The following is a 16,355-nucleotide window of genomic DNA, read 5'->3' as shown; positions in this document are numbered from 1 at the left end:
CTACACGACAAGTCGGAAGAACATGGACGCCATCAGGGCAGTAGCAAAGCTAGTCATTGTTTTGTTATTGTTAGCTACATTAGCCTATTTAGCAAACCAGCTCGAAAACACTTGTACATACATTGTATTGCAGGCACAGCAAGACCGTGCAATGCATAAATTGGTGACCGGATTAAAGCAGCAATGTAATCAAGTGTGTAAGAGCATTTAAAATCGACATTAAAACGACCAACATGGTACAAATACAAAGAAAATACATCAATTATGGGCGCAGCCATCTTTGTTTGTCACGTCGTTTGTCTATCCTCGCTCAACTCGGTGTACTCTCATGAAGACCGAGTCGGACAGTGGATATTCCGACCAAAAGGGGGCGTGCCTCGGTGAAATGTCGCGAGACAGCTGCGAGATTTCCCACTTTCCAACTCGGGCGAGTGGTCTCCCATGTAACTGGAACGCGGCATTAGAGCAGTGAAAAGGACGACAGCCAATCAGAGGCAAAGACCCGCCCTGAGCTATGTCTCTTATTGGTTTAGACCACGATGCCATCAGGCGAGCATAGAGAGATCCTGCGCTTGCGAAAGAAATATATGTTTTCACCCGAGCAGTGTCAGGTGCACCAGTGCGACCTAGAATTTTTTTTAGTCGCACTATTAAATATTTTGGTTGCATATTCGACCAAATTGGTCGCACTCTGGAGCCCTGCCATTAGCGAATTAAACTTAAAATTCATCAAGAATAAAAGAAAAAGAAATAATAATAATAATAATAATGAAGTAGCTCTCACAAATAGATAACAAGAACTTTGAGGTGTGTTTTAGATTCCTTAAACAAGGAAGTGATAGACAGTCAAAAAAGTTGTGACTATAGAAAAATATAGTATTGGTACCATAAACAGGTTAGATTAAATTGAATTAATCAATAACTATCAAACATGTTGGGTTAAACCCAGATATTGTTGTTCAAACGGAACACATATTCCTTTTGTCTGTTTTTAATTGTAAATTATATAAACTAAATATGATGAACATATTTTGCTGCCCAAAAATAATAATGCAAAATTATATGCAAATTATTAGCAAACCGTGAATCAATATGAGGAAAAAAGAAAAAAGTTTGATTATATTTTTTAGAACCATTTATCTCCCATACCTCTTGGAACAAATAATATTTGTATAAAATTGTATAAAGGTGTGAGATTAACTCAAACAATGTAACTGCTGGTGTTTTGTGCCTCTTAATATAGACAGTTTGGAAAGATGGCAATCTTCATCTGTCACCTCCAAAAGTTAACAGTTCTTAGTCAATGAGTCTATGCATCGTTATGATCTCCCTGGAGACGTGAAATGTTTGGAAACAGCATTCTCCATCAGTCATCCCCGAAACATAATAGTTCATAGCCAATAAGTCCTTTTTTTAAATTTTTTATATATATATATATATATATATATATATATATATATATATATATATATACAGGACGCTTGCCAACTTATCCAACTGTATGATTCATCTCTTCATTAGTCTGAGGAAAAGGCTTTAATCAATGTCCACGATGGGCCAGAGTTTCTCTCTGGCCTCTCGATCCTCCGGGGAAAGTGCCTCGGTGAGACGCAGCTTGTTGTTCTGCAGAAACTTGCAGCCCTTGGCACTTTTCCAAACAGCATCATGGATACGGCGCAGCGCGAATAGGATGATGAGTGACCGGTGGGATCCATCCTTTCTCTTCGGACCAAGGCGATGCGCAATGTCGACACCTTCCTGTAGATATTCATGAAGTCCCGGAGCAACTTTTCCAAGGATGTCAATCACCACTGCTCACATCTTCGTTCATCTCCTCTCTTACTCCGTGTAGTTTCAGTGTCCATCTGTAACTGTAGCGCTTGTTTTCAGCAACTCCTGCCCTCAGAATCCGGTTCTCTTTTTTCAGTTGTTCAATTTCTAACTCTGTCTGTTTCAAAATGTTTTTGTGATGATTAATATCCACCACAAGTTGCTCAACTGTAGAAGAGAGTTTTTCGATATGTTGAGACGTTGTTTCTGTCATGAATTCAATCACTGAAATCTTACGGAACATCTCGTCATGTTTGTTTGAGAGCACTTGGATAGCTGCCAAAATGTCGGCGCTGACATTTGCACTGTCACCGTTGCCGTTAGAGTTCCGTTTCTTCCGTTAGTTAACATGTTGAGCATCACAGGACTGGGTCGAAAGTGTGTCCATATTATCTTCAGGCGTAGTTTCTTTGCATTCCTCCCTTGGTTTATTCATTTCTACTGACTTTTCAGAGTCACTCACGTTAGCATTGGAAGTCATCTTCTTTCTTTCTTTCTCTGACGTTAACATCGTTGGTGTGTTAGCTAGCTTGCGTTCAAACTTTTAGTGTCTCGGTTTTTCCAAACGTTATCTTTTTTCCACTGAACATTAGTCTTGGTACCAGAATATTAATGAGTTAGTCACCTTTTTAGCATTAAAACGTTAAAATTACCACATATTCTGTCTGCCTATTCACTGAACCTCAAACTGCCATCTTGGCCTCCTCTTTCTCCAGTTTCTTCCTCCATTTCTTCGTATGGCATGACGTAGTACAGGTATGGCAATACGACTAAGACAAACCATACGCAAATCAGCAGAAACAGTTTATTTTCTCTGAATTTTGCACTAAAAAAAAATCATCAGCTGACGTAAGCTCAAAAGTAGCGAGTAACGAGAGCATCAATAGAAATGTAGTGAAGTAAAAAGTACAATATTTGTCCTTCAAATGTAGTGGACTGAAAGTAAAAGTATCCCCAAAAAATAATAGTTAAGTAAAGTACAGATACTCAAAAACTGTACTTAAGTACAGTACTCAACACACACGTAGTCTGTTGACTGTCTAGAGCTGGACTGCAGCTCTGTTCACTGCATGCTGCTGTAACATTTATGTCAAAATACAAAAGAAATATAATTTGTGGAAATAATGTATTCTGTGGGTAACGGGGGCGGGACTAGATAAGCATCTGCTTCTCCCGCTTTCCCTTTCGGCCATGTGTACTACCTGATTTTAACTAAGATGATGTGTGATGATGACTGTCTAATAACATGCCGAAATAAATAAATAAATAAATAAAATTTACTGCGTTACTGTCCACCACTGGCTATCTTAAATGGCCAATTTCACCCAAGGTAAAAGAAATTCAGTTTAAATTAATAAATAATATTTATCCTGCTGCTGAAACTCTAAGGAAAAGGTTCAATTTTGAAGTTAATCCGTGTGTTTTTTGTATGACAAAACACAAAACAATTGAACACCTTTTTTTCTCTTGTTCAGTCACAATGATGTTTTGGAAAGATGTTTATCGATGGTTAAATATTGAGATTAACGATTCTTTGCTTAACAAATTTCAAGTGATGATCTATATGGATGGTCTGTCAAAAAAGGTTTCCAAAATGGTGAACATTATTTTCATTATGGGAAAGTATCATATACACAAGAATAAATGGAATAACAGCAAGCCCAACATAAACTGTTTTAAGAATGAAATTAAAAACTATATAACATCCCTAAAGGTGTTATCGGAAGAAAACCAGTCCATAAATGAGTTGTATGAAACAATGTCAGAGTCTCTTGCTCTTTGAGTTTACAGTCCTGTGTTCTTAAACACGCTTGAAGCACTATGTTGAAATGTCAACCCCTGTAATTATTATTTTTATTTTATTTTATTTTACCTGTTTGATATGTTGTAAGCTTGTACTGTTTTAAATGCAAGCAAATGTTCTTTTTTCCTCAAATGAGTTCTTTGGAAATTGATGTGAATTTCATTTCAAATTGAAATGTATGACAAATTGTGTATTGAAATAAAGCTTTGGAAAAAAAAAAAAAGACTGCAAGACCTCAGGGCATGATGGGAAACGCCTGGCTGTCACCTGATCAAAGAGCTGATTGGCTCTAAGTTAGGACGACAAATACTACGTTTTGTCGACAATCCTTATTTTCTGTGTAATGGTTATATTTAATGCTAGATTATATGAATCTCATGTGCAATGAAGGTTTAATCTGTTAAACATATTTTGTGTGGTTGATATACTGTATATAATTACAAATATAAATAGCCTACATCAATAAATAAAGATCATAAGAAACCTTTGCTGCTTGTCCTCCCCATGTGTAGCCTATATATATTGCTGTGAGAACGTTTGGACTGTTAATTCAGTAGCCTAGTTCAATTTCTGGGGATTTAGGGATTGTATGATTCATAAATGACAGTGCCTTTACATAAATCTAACAGGACGGACATATTTCTGTGACTTCCTGTATATTCTTTGACAGCGGCTGGACACTGTCCGACTTGACTGCAGCTTTTTGTCACTGCACCCTGCTGCTGCCGCCTGGTCTCGTCCACCTTCCAGGCGAGGTGCAGTTCATCTCAAACGAGCCTAATGAGTCCTTTGCTCCTCATTCGTTGCAATCAAGCCTATTCAACACACCTGGCTTGGTAGAAACTCACTTGATAGCTACTTAACTTCAATGGTCTCACAACAACTGACACAAAAAGTATCTAGACAAGATTAAATATTTCAACTAACTTTCTTCACAGAATGCCTAAACACCAAGTCTACAATTTCTCTTTACTCACCAGCAGCAGTTCAGCTTCCTTCACCTGGACAAAATGTATCTTCATGTGTTCGACCAGTGATTGGCAAGCCTTATCTGGACGTTCCTCTTGAGTGTTGTCCTTCATGCAGGATCTTTTGAGGTGGACAGGCAGTGTGTCACACCCCTTTTTGCACCGGAGGAGAATAATGTGGAGATGGACAGAGGCAACAGTGAGGGTGGTGCCATAGAGGGGTCAAAGGTCAGTTGTATGGTAAATGGCATAAGAAGTCATAAAAATGTCGTAGTTTAGTATATTTGGTTAAAAAACATAAAATTCTTTGAGTCTAAATCTAAATCGAACGATAGAAACATCAAAGTATAGTGGCTTAAAATATCATATAGAAAAAAGTGTCAGTAGAATACCAGTACGTTATCGTGTAATCACAGATGTTGAATCAGACTCACATTAGACTGGTCTGATACTGACTTAGGTCTACGTGAGACTAGAATAACCATCTGTTACTTAGTATGAGCCAGCATAAACCAGTAGGTAACCAGACTGGGACTGTGTGATCTTCAGGTGAGTAGAGACTCTGATGAGGAGTGGACTCACCCAAGCTCCAGAGAGGTTGACCCCTCTATTGGAGAACTACAATCCCTCCCACAGACAGACAGAGGGGGGCTCTGGGGTATCAGCAGGGTCCAACAGGTTTGAGGGAGGCAGCTTTGTACCCACACCTGCCTCAAGGTAAGACCACATCTTGCACCTGAGTTTTGAGCTGTTTGAGCCTTTATGGCAGGGGTCACCAACTATATTTGTCGGAGGGCCAGAATTTTTCCGGAGAGACACCTTGGGGGCTGGACATTCAAATTAAATGACATAAAAATCACATTTTTTAGAAGCTTGTGGAGATCAAGGGAACAAGGGGAAACACGGACGAACACAGAGGAAGGCAAGACCAAGACGGACAGAGACGGACACAGGCTAACAGACGCTAACACGGAGAAAAGTCGGGAACGGGAAATCACAAAACATCACGGAGGGAGAAATGAAACAGACTCACGAAGACAAGAGGGAGGACAAAGAGTAAATACCAACAACACTAATGAGGGGATGAGAAACAGGTGGAGTGAGGAGGGACACGGACAGGTGAGGGAATCAACGGAAAAACACACAGGAGGAACTGTCAAGCAAGATGCGACACACAAGGGCAAAACTTCAAAGTAAAACAGGAAACAGAAACAAACAGACACTGAAACATGACATCTGATAGTTATTTCAGTCTCAGTTGTTTTTTCTGTTGCTTAATAGCGGGGACCACACTATATTTTCTCTTTGATCCTCACAATTTTGGAATCCAGTCGCAGGCCGGATTGGAAGGTTCTGCGGCCGCCAGTTGATGATCACTGCTTTATGAGCACCTCATCCTCTACCTTCTAGCCAAAAACTCTGACATCGGAGCTGCATGCGACACCATCCAGTATGCCAAACAGCCCTGGCCACACCAGCCCTGATGACTGTCCCTGACATCGCCTATACTAAACCAATGGCGTAACCAGAGAACATTTTTCTGTTTTGTATAAATTTCAAAAATAAAAACATGAAACTGAACCCTCTGGATCTTAAACTCCTAAACTCAAGTTTAAACCGATTCACAAACGTGTTACTGATCTGTTATAAAAAAAATCAGGTCAATAAACAAAACAATAAACTGACAGTTTCCTCTGATCTGCTCATTATTTTACATCACACAGAGATGAAACAGTTCACAGAAAATTAACCCAAAGGGGATTGAGGGGATTTTATTATTGAAATAGAAACTTGAACACATTCATATTTAATTAGTTGGCTTGCTCTTAGTTGTGCCTGACAAATAAGGATCATAGACTATAAACATAGAATGTAAATGATGAAGAAGGTAGTTAGTTAAGTTATTTTACAGTCTTTTTTACAAGAGACTAACCAATTAATTTCAGAACAGGTGGAGAGTTTCAGTCAGTATTAAACTCTCCTGTTAGTTTTTCTTAGTGACCCAATAGTTAAAAACCAAATAAACAGTTTTACCTTCCAGGTGGTTTGTGTAAGTGATAAAAGTTGTTTATGTGCATCCCATAAAATGGTAATTAAAAATTGATATTCTGTTGAAGCAAGAGATCTATAGAATGCTTAAACTTGTTTTTTTCCCAAGATTGCTGGGAAAGTCGCTCCTGGTGTAAGGGCACTCCAGTTTAACAAATGTGAACATTACAGCTAGAGCTACATGAACTAGAATACATTTTTGATATTTTCTCATTCAACCCACACCTCCTTCATCCTCTGACCACCAGCTCTCCAACTTCTCACCCATAACCACCGCTGACCTCTCCAAAATACTCTCTCACCATGAAATCATCCACCTCTCCCTTGGACCCCATGCCCACTGAACTTGTGAAAGCCTGTTTCACCTCCCTCGCCACACTCATCGTAGACACCATCAACTCCTCCCTTACCTCTGGCACTGTCCCCCCTCCTCTTAAGCTAGCTGCCATCACCCCTCTCCTTAAAAAACCTGGCCTTGACTCTGACGACCACAACAATTTCAGACCCATCTCCAACCTCACATTCATCTCAAAACTACTGGAAAGAGCTGTCGCAACTCAACTCAAGACTTACCTCCTCTCCAATAACCTATATGAAACATTCCAATCCGGCTTCAGAACCCACCACAGCACTGAAACAGCTCTAATCAAAGTCACAAACGACCTCCTACTCTCCTCTGATTCCGGCTCCCTCACCATTCTCCTCCTCCTCGACCTCAGTGCTGCCTTCGACACCGTCAACCACTCCATCCTCCTCAGCCGCCTGAAATCCATAGGCATCACCGACTCCGCCCTCTCCTGGTTCAACTCATACCTGTCTGAAAGATCTCACTACATTGCCATAGACAATCACAAATCCCACACCACTCCTGTCTCACACGGAGTCCCCCAAGGCTCAGTGCTTGGGCCCATCCTCTTCATCCTCTACATGCTCCCACTTGGTCACATCATCCGCCGCCATGGACTTCACTTTCACTGCTACGCCGACGACACTCAACTCTACATCACCACCAAAACCATCCCTCCAGCCATTCTCTCCACCCTCACCAACTGCCTTACCGACATAAAAACCTGGATGAACCACAACTTCCTCAAACTCAACAGCAATAAAACTGAAATCATAATCTTTGGCCCAAATCCACCCTCCCCACCTTCCAGAACTTCTCACTCTGCATCGATGGCCACTCTGTCACTCCCTCCCCCCTGGTCAGAAACCTTGGCATCTACATGGACCCCACACTCTCCTTCAAGTCACACATAAACCATGTCACCAAGACATCCTTCTTCCACCTCCGGAACATAGCACGCCTCCGACCCACCCTGTCCTTCCCGGCCGCCGAAACACTAATTCATGCATTCATCACCTCCAGACTCGACTACTGCAATAGCATCCTGTATGGTCTCCCCTCCTCTATTCTTCAAAAGCTGCAATATGTTCAAAACTCCGCTGCCCGACTGCTCACCCGCTCCCACTCCAGAGATCACATCACACCTATCCTCCATCAACTTCACTGGCTTCCCGTAAAACAACGCATAAATTTCAAGATCCTCCTCATCACCTACACAGCAAAAATTGGAGTGTTGAAATTTCAGGGTTAAACATTTCCGAGTTGATTTCCACTCTCAAAGTGTAATTATAACACATTCTGATTCAAATGGTGTTCAGTGTTGGAGTTATTTGACAGAGTTGATCACATCAGTGTTAGTCTAACACCGCAGAGATGTAATTAAGCTCCGCCTATGCATTTCACTTCTTCGGTTGGAGTCTGAGCCATTTTCCTCCTCTCATGCAGTTCTACACGGTAAGTACAATTAACTAAGTCAAACTTACTGAAACAATTATAAATTGATGCTGTGAACTGCAGTATATACATGAAACATCTATGGAGAATATATGCTGTACAAAGCCTTGTTTGTTGCCAGGGCTGAACAGCAAATTTGTCCCGGTGATTAACGTTAGCTAGCTAACGTTAGCAGTCGTTAGCTAACCGCTAACGTTAGCTAGCTAATGTTAGCAGTCTATGGTGACGTTAGTTACTAAAACCGTCTCCAACTTTATCACTGACGATTTAACAACAATTAAAATGCAAGCTCAAAGCGATGAAAAACAAAGCTTTATGTTTTTTACTGTATAAAATCTTGTTTGAGGCTGGAGCTAAAGGTCTTTTTTTTTCCTTCACCACTTTCACCGTGGTTGAACATCAGAGGGGGCGCAAAAATCGTGTCAAGACACGCAGACACACATGTTTCACGTGTCTAGTTGTCTGTGTGACCTGGAATTCGCTTTATTTTTTTTACCGTTCTTCTTTTAAATGTTAATTTACTTTGTCAAACTTTCTTGCATGTCTCAGTAAAAATGCTGGTCCAGGTGAAGTACAGCCAACAGCAGAAGTATGTGAAGTTGGATGAGGTTGAAGGAGGGTTTGACTTTCTGCAATTCCATGAAAAAGGTTAGTTTGGCTTAAGAAAAGGGTTTAAATACACCCATATTCTTTTAAACCCTCATTCTGCAAGCTCCTTAATGTTATAGACTCTGATTTCTTTACATGCCTTTAGCAGACTATTTCATAAATGGGGGTAAATTGCTAAACATTTTCAGTTCTGCAATGTGTGCCTGATAGAATGTAAAGCATAATATACACAAAACAGTCAATAAAAAAAAAATCACCAATCATCAATTTTCAAATTTGGACTTCAGAGGGAATGGGTTTTGTGAGGGAAAAATGCTCTAGGTCTATTTAATGATTGTACAGTGGTGGATGAATGTATTTAACGTGAACAGTCATTCGCTGTGGGACAAGAAACAGTGCTGACTTAAAAAGCGCATTCACTTTTATCTTACTTTCTTTTCCAGTCATCGAGAGAATTTGCCTGCCACCTGATGCAAAAGTTACATACAAGGATGCAACAGGGACAGAAGTTGATGCAGAAATATTCAGCGACCTCGTTGGACAAGGCAATGTGGTGCTGACAGTTTTCTCAAATGACGGTGAGATATAAAGGCAGGTATAATCAAGCACTCTACACCCTACAGAATAAAATTATTTACATTTTTTTCTATTCCTTTAGAATTTTCTGATTGCTCCTTGTCTTCTGCTTCTGAGATGTCTGACTCAAGCTTCAGCTCAAGTGCATCAACTGTAATCTTAGATGAGGTCCCTAGCAAGAGACAAAGAATTGAGGATACACGTGATGCAGTGTCTGCTAAACAGGTTACAACAAAGCTTGATTCTCATGAGTTTCAAATTTTTTCTCTAGAGTCTCTAGAAAAGCTGTTTATCACCATGTTTTGCATTCTCATGTTGTTGTTTTTTATCAGTTGATTGAAGCTGTGCTAAGAGGCAAGTCCGGTGGTGAAGAAGTACTACAGGAGTACCAAACAACAGAAACCCTAACAGATGCCACAAGAAGACAAATGGTTAACATACTGGTGGCTCACATGGTTGATAATCATGGGTATGTGTGTTTCATATTCTTTTTATTTGCGCCAGATAACTGCATGGCCATTGCATAAATTTAGATTACTAATTTAATATCTCCTCTCAGGCACCTCCCCACTAAAGCAATCAGAGAAGAGTATGCTCTTGGGATAGTGATGCTGTTCCCTTCCCTCAAGGATCCATATTCCAAGAAAGGCTATGTAATAGTCATTATTATTGTTTGCATGGCACTTTCATGTCATACTTGCATGTTGTGACACAAAGCTGTGTGCATGACATTGACATTTGAATTATCAGAGATTTCTTATGAGCCGAGTATGACAACGCATTTAATTTTTTTCATTTCAGGAACACTTCTATGATGCTTCAAGCAGCACAGGATACATTTCTTGGCGTCTGAAAACAGTCCAGAGGAAGATTCGTAGAGGATCTGCACTGCCACCAAATAGCTCTATTGACTTTTCTCCAGGAGGCCCAAATTTCCAAAGGACTGTTAATGTTCAAAGGCAGCTTGATGGGGATGCTTGCCAAGAGGCCATGTCTTTGCTCAACCATACCACAGACAATTCCCTGATTTTCCAGAAGATGAGAGAGACCTTTCAGCACCGTCAGAAGCTTGTTAATGACCTAGGCAGAAGTGTTGATATCCTCTCCACCTTCCCAAGATTCCTGGATACAAAAGGATTGGTAAGTTTGGAATGAGATGTTTAGAATGGCTTGAAATTTGAAAGTATTTCTGTAGTAGTAGTTTAATATCTTCCTTCTTAAAGGTGGATCAAGACTTCACTCTCCTGTTTGATGATGAGACATCCTCCAGGCTGCTTCAGAAATGGGATATGTTCTTCAAGCCAAATGTCATAAAAGAGGCTAAGCGGCTCACTTCAACACCAGAGTTGCGTCGCTTGGTGCAGTCAGCAGAAAGTCCCCCAGGAAGTGATCTTGATGAGGCAACAAGTGAGTTGTATTGTTGTATTTGTTATTGTTTGTGTTTGTTTTAAAACATTTGCTATAATCAGGGACGGACTGGCCATTGGGCAATGTGGGCAAATGCCACTGCGAGGCGCATTATAATAAAAACTAAAGCGGAGCTGAAGGCGGCCACAAAAAAGAGGGAAAAAAGCAAACAAACTAACAAAACGGCCTGTTAACTCTGACAAATAATAGGCATACTAAACTAAATAAAAATAATGACGTTTTTTATTTTTCCTGTAAAGGACAACTCGGCGAACCGAGCCGGCGGCGCGGAGCGAGGGTGTGTCGGTCTGATGGTGTTGGTGTCTGATAACTGTACAGATCCTTCACTCAACAAAATAAAGATAAATGTCCCACAAAGCAACGTTACATTACCATACAACAGTAACGTAGTAACTGGTCGTGTCTTTGGCAACTTATATGAGGAAAATAATACCGCAGTTATTCGTGGAGAAATGTCTGTCAGCCTGTCGGTCCGGCCGACTCTTCATCACATCTCTGCCCGAAAAACGGCGTCTGTCCCCGGCAGAAAACTTTAACTCACCAAGTGTTTGTTGTTGGCTGACGGTCAGCCCTCCCGACTGAGACTTAATTAACTTCGTCAACTCCCCGAGTGAAATGGTCAGACAGCGTCCTGTTTACAGATGGCGATTATGTAATTATGTAAATTATAGAAAAACGTAACTTTGTCACTTTCCAGGATGTTTGGTGGGTCAGGATCTCAATCACAACACATTATAACAGCATCATAAGATTATAAACAGACAGCTGGTACATGTTTAGATTAACAGGAGGACACGGGGAAACACCTTGGAAAAAACACATACGTCATCATCATCACGTGTACCGTCACGCCTCCGCATCACTACAGACAATGGTGCTAACATTGTTGCTGCAAATTATGAATCTTGGCTGGCCACAAGCTCCATCTTTATTTACTTTGGATATTTAAAATGTCTTCTTCACGTTCCAATGTTAAATATTCTTTAGAAATTAAGGTTTATTGATCTTTGAAAGGGTGTACTTGCATTATTATGCCATTATCATTATATTAGTTGAAAAATGGTCTCAAAGCGACAATATTATCGTTTATCGCAATAATTTCTAGGACAATTTATCGTCCAGCAAAATTTGTTATCGTGACAGGCCTAGTTGCTACTTCCTCCTCCAGCAGCTGAAGTTTTTTTCACATGCGTACCACAAAATACAGTTGGCCTACAAATTTTTGTTGACCTTGTCCTGCACACAAGTGGCATGTGAAGGACTTCTCGACACAGTTCATTAAGAGCCGTCTCAGGAGCAGAATGCAAGAGGAAAATTTGGAAGCCTTCATGTTGATGGCAACAGAGAAGGAGATCCTCATTAGACTGGACTCAGATGATGTGATTGATAGAGTGGCAGAGAAAAGCAAATTATTGCGCAACCTGCTAATGTAACTACATAAAGGTAAAACATTTATTTTTCATGTTCTGGTTAAGCTATACTATTATGTTCTGTGGCAGTGTAATGTTTATGTTTCTGTTGGTTGCAGATGACCTGAGAAGACAAACGTGGCCTCTCTCTGTCAAAATTGCCAGGGCCTCTTTTTGGTGCCAGTCCGCCACTGGCTATAATTGCAGTTACAGTTGCTTCATTCATTATTTTCATGACTATATGATTAAATTTAGGAAACGAGAGCACCTGTGAGATGTTTTTTACTAGATTTTATTTGTTTATTCTGTGTATCTCTGAAGGTTGATCTGATTTTTGGGATTAATATAAACAATAGATGGATGACTGTTTAAAATCTCATAATGCCTCCCTGTTCTCATTCAAACTTGAAAAATATTAAATTTGAAGAGTTAATTCTTGTGACTCTTTTTCCTCAGCCTACGACCAAGAAATGGCCTCCCTGTTGTTGCTGTTACATCTCCTTCCTCCACCACCTGGGGGACTGAAGTCTCCAAAAATTAGTACATGTGATGCAGTTGAGAGACTTGTAGTCTTTCATAAGGTAATTATATTATTAAGGTGATTATAATAATTTGTCACATGTTACCTCACATGTCACCACATTAGCCACATGTGTAAATGAGGGTTGTTAAAAAGTGGATAAAATTGAAATTAAGTCTTCATAGGCATTCCCATCTTGCACTAGCCAGTGAGAAGATGTTTGAATAATCACTTCTATAATGTAGTTTTCTCTGTGGCTGCACATTATTCTTGTGTCTAATGTTCAGTTTCCTTATCTCAACCCTAGTCATGCTGCAGTTTGGAGGAGCATCTCCGCAACCAGCAGGGTCGGCAGCCATACCTCCTCGCTGTTGGGCGTCAGAAGAGCAAGATTGACATCTTCTACATCGCCATGGACAAGCATCTCATCCCATGCCAGGCAAACCGCTCCCTCGGGGCATGTGATGAACTTTTCAAAGCACATTTTGTGTTTAATTTGTCTTATGATGTTGCACTTGTGAATTTCTACACATTCCTGCAGACAACAGTGTATAACATTGATGTGGGGAAAATGAAGGAATCACCCAGAGTTAGAGACTTGAGAGCCAGACTGCTTAACCAGCAAGTAGCACTCACACTCCGTGAGTAAGAGGCTAAAACAATGCTGACCTGTTTCATGTGTCAGAAACTGTATCCCAGCAGTCAGCAGTTGATTTCACATTTAAGAGTTGAACATAGTTACTATCCTGGACCCAAGTTCAAATTGTTTTGGTCTCAGCAAGGCTGTAGGCATCAGTTCCTAACATATGCAGGTTTTCGGAAGCACCTTAATAGTGTTCATAGCAATGTTCAGCAAATTGCTCAAACTTCATCTGTTGCATGTTCCTCTTGTGAGCCAGTTGCAACTTCATCTCAGGCACATGCTTTGGAGGATGAATTTAATCCCCAAAATCAATGTAGCTCTTCTAGTGTTTCTTCTGAGAGCAATGATTCAGGACATACTAAAGATCCAACCAAAGAAATGTGTGCATCCATCGTGGCCAAATTACAGGGGAGTGGGATTTCCAACAGTTTGGTATCATCAATTGTAGGAGATTTGGAGGAACTAACAAGTGAGCTTCGCTCACAAGCAAAGCATACCGTTATTTCTGCTTTACCTATAACTGACCCCAATATATCTGTGATAAATGAATCTTTTGAAAATTTTGAAAACCCGTTCACAAATCTGAATACAGAATGGAAACGAAATAAATACTTCAACCAAAAATGGGGAGTTGTCGAGCCAGTAGAAATAACACTGGGAGTGAGATATGACAACAGGCGAAATCAGAAATCCGGTACTTATGATCAAGTACCTGTGAAGGATACTTTTATATATGTGCCGATTTTAGAAACATTGAAGTTCATGTGCAGAAATCCAGACATTTGTGTTTTCCTAAAGAAAGTGTGTAGATCAGAGCCTGACACTTATACTGACTTTTTTGATGGAAGTTATTTTAAAACCCACCCTTTGTTTACAGCAAAAAGACATGCATTACAAATTCAACTATACTATGATGATTTTGAAACAGCCAATCCCCTTGGCTCCAAACGTGGAATTCACAAAATTGGCTGTCTTTATTTTGTTGTAAGAAGCTTGCCCCCAAAATTTAATTCGGTTTTGATGAACATTCATTTGGTATCACTTTTTCATGCTCAAGATCTGCACAAGTATGGTTTTGATGTTATACTGGAACCGTTGATAAATGATATGAAAAAACTGGAAAGCCAAGGGCTAAGTCTTCCATTTTCTGATGAGCAGGTATATGGTACAATCTCACAGATCACCGGAGATAATCTAGGGATGCACACAATTCTTGGTTTTAATGAGTCATTCAGTAGCCGTCATTTCTGTCGCCTTTGTTTGATTGAGAAAAACGATACTCAAACGGTATACAGTGAGGATGATCCTAAGGTGAACATTCGTGGAAAAGAAATGTTTGAAATACATTGCCAGTCTCTCCAGGAGAACCCACAATTGAAGTCAGTATATGGTTTGAAAAAAAATTCTACACTTAATTCATTGAAGTATTTCCATGTTTGTAATAACTATTCATTTGATATAATGCATGATCTTCTTGAGGGTGTGGCTCAGTATGAGATCAAATTGCTTTTTGGATATCTCACACCACACTTTATGTCAGAGCAGGACTTGCTTTCCAGGATTTATGGTTTTGATTATGGATTTTTAGAACGAAAAAACCGTCCCACAAAGATTATTTTGGAGAGTGCTGGCAATGGCATTGGTTTGAATTCTATTCAGACATTGTGTCTTGTGAAAAACATCCCACTGTTGTTTGGTGACATTATTCCTGCAGGAAACAAAAACTGGAATTTGTTACTGTTGTTACTTCAAATAATGAATATAGTTTTTTCACCTTCTCTCACTCTAGGTATGACAATATATTTAAAGCATTTGATTGTTGACCACCACAAACTATTTAAGCACTTGTATCCACATAGAAACTTGATACCTAAGCATCATTTTATGATCCATTACCCATCTTCTATAAGGAAAATTGGTCCCTTGTTACATATGTGGTGTATGAGGTTTGAAGCCAAACACAAGCTGTTTAAAGATTATTTTAAAAATTTCAAAAACATAACCAAATCATTTGCTAAAAAGCATCAGATGGCCATTGCTTATCACTGGGAAACCTTCACCCTCAAACAAAATGAGTACGGGCCAATTAAATCTTTTTCCCTCAGAGATGAGAATGTGGTCAACAATGAAATGTTTGAAATGATCTTGTCAAAAGATGTTTTCTCAACTAGTTGGATTAAAGTTGATGGTGTAGAGTATAAAGCTGGACTTGTTATTTGCAGTGCAATGGAAGAAGACATGCCAGTCTTTTGTCAAATAGGTGATGTACTTTTGGTTGAAGATCACGGTTTTTTTTTGGCAAACAAGCTATTCACAGAGAATTTTGATGACCATCATCATGCATTCAGAGTATTACGAAGTGAGGAAAGGTGTATAATAAAAATGTCTGAGCTTAAATTTCATAAACCGTTTGATATTCAAAGCTCATACAATGTTTCAGATGAAAGTTTGTACATTATACCTTCATTCACAATGTTTTAATTCAACTGTATGAATGACTGCAAGGGAGAAAAGGCAAAAATAAATGTTATTTTTGAAAATTAATTTGTTTATTGGAATCAATTATTATAATTAATATACATATATAATTAAATACAATTAAAATATATATATATATAATTTAACATTTTTTCAGTGTTGATAGCTTGACACTATGGAGTGAAATTAACACTACAAAATAGTAAAAAATTTAACTCAGAGCAGTGTTATTTGTCTAAT

General features: G+C 39.4%; 1 protein-coding gene across 1 annotated transcript in view; it reads left to right on the top strand.

Moving 5' to 3' along the window:
• Positions 1–9,801: 9,801 nt before the first annotated feature.
• LOC311260979 (uncharacterized protein) overlaps positions 9,802–16,355 on the top strand; it is a gene marked incomplete at its 3' end in the record, with an annotated part of 6,932 nt that continues 378 nt past the window's right edge. Inside the window, exons 1-8 of the mRNA XM_084359317.1 lie at positions 9,802–9,862; positions 9,970–10,106; positions 10,197–10,290; positions 10,439–10,777; positions 10,861–11,044; positions 12,931–13,055; positions 13,302–13,433; positions 13,536–13,639. Coding sequence (XP_084215443.1) covers positions 10,066–10,106; positions 10,197–10,290; positions 10,439–10,777; positions 10,861–11,044; positions 12,931–13,055; positions 13,302–13,433; positions 13,536–13,639 — 1,019 coding nt within the window. The 5' untranslated portion in view covers positions 9,802–9,862; positions 9,970–10,065. The remainder of the gene's footprint in view (positions 9,863–9,969; positions 10,107–10,196; positions 10,291–10,438; positions 10,778–10,860; positions 11,045–12,930; positions 13,056–13,301; positions 13,434–13,535; positions 13,640–16,355) is intronic.

This window comes from Pagrus pagrus (genome assembly GCF_965226575.1).
Source record: "Pagrus pagrus genome assembly, chromosome: 8".
In the NCBI taxonomy this organism is placed as follows: domain Eukaryota; kingdom Metazoa; phylum Chordata; class Actinopteri; order Spariformes; family Sparidae; genus Pagrus; species Pagrus pagrus.
This window is presented reverse-complemented; position numbering and strand designations above follow the sequence as displayed.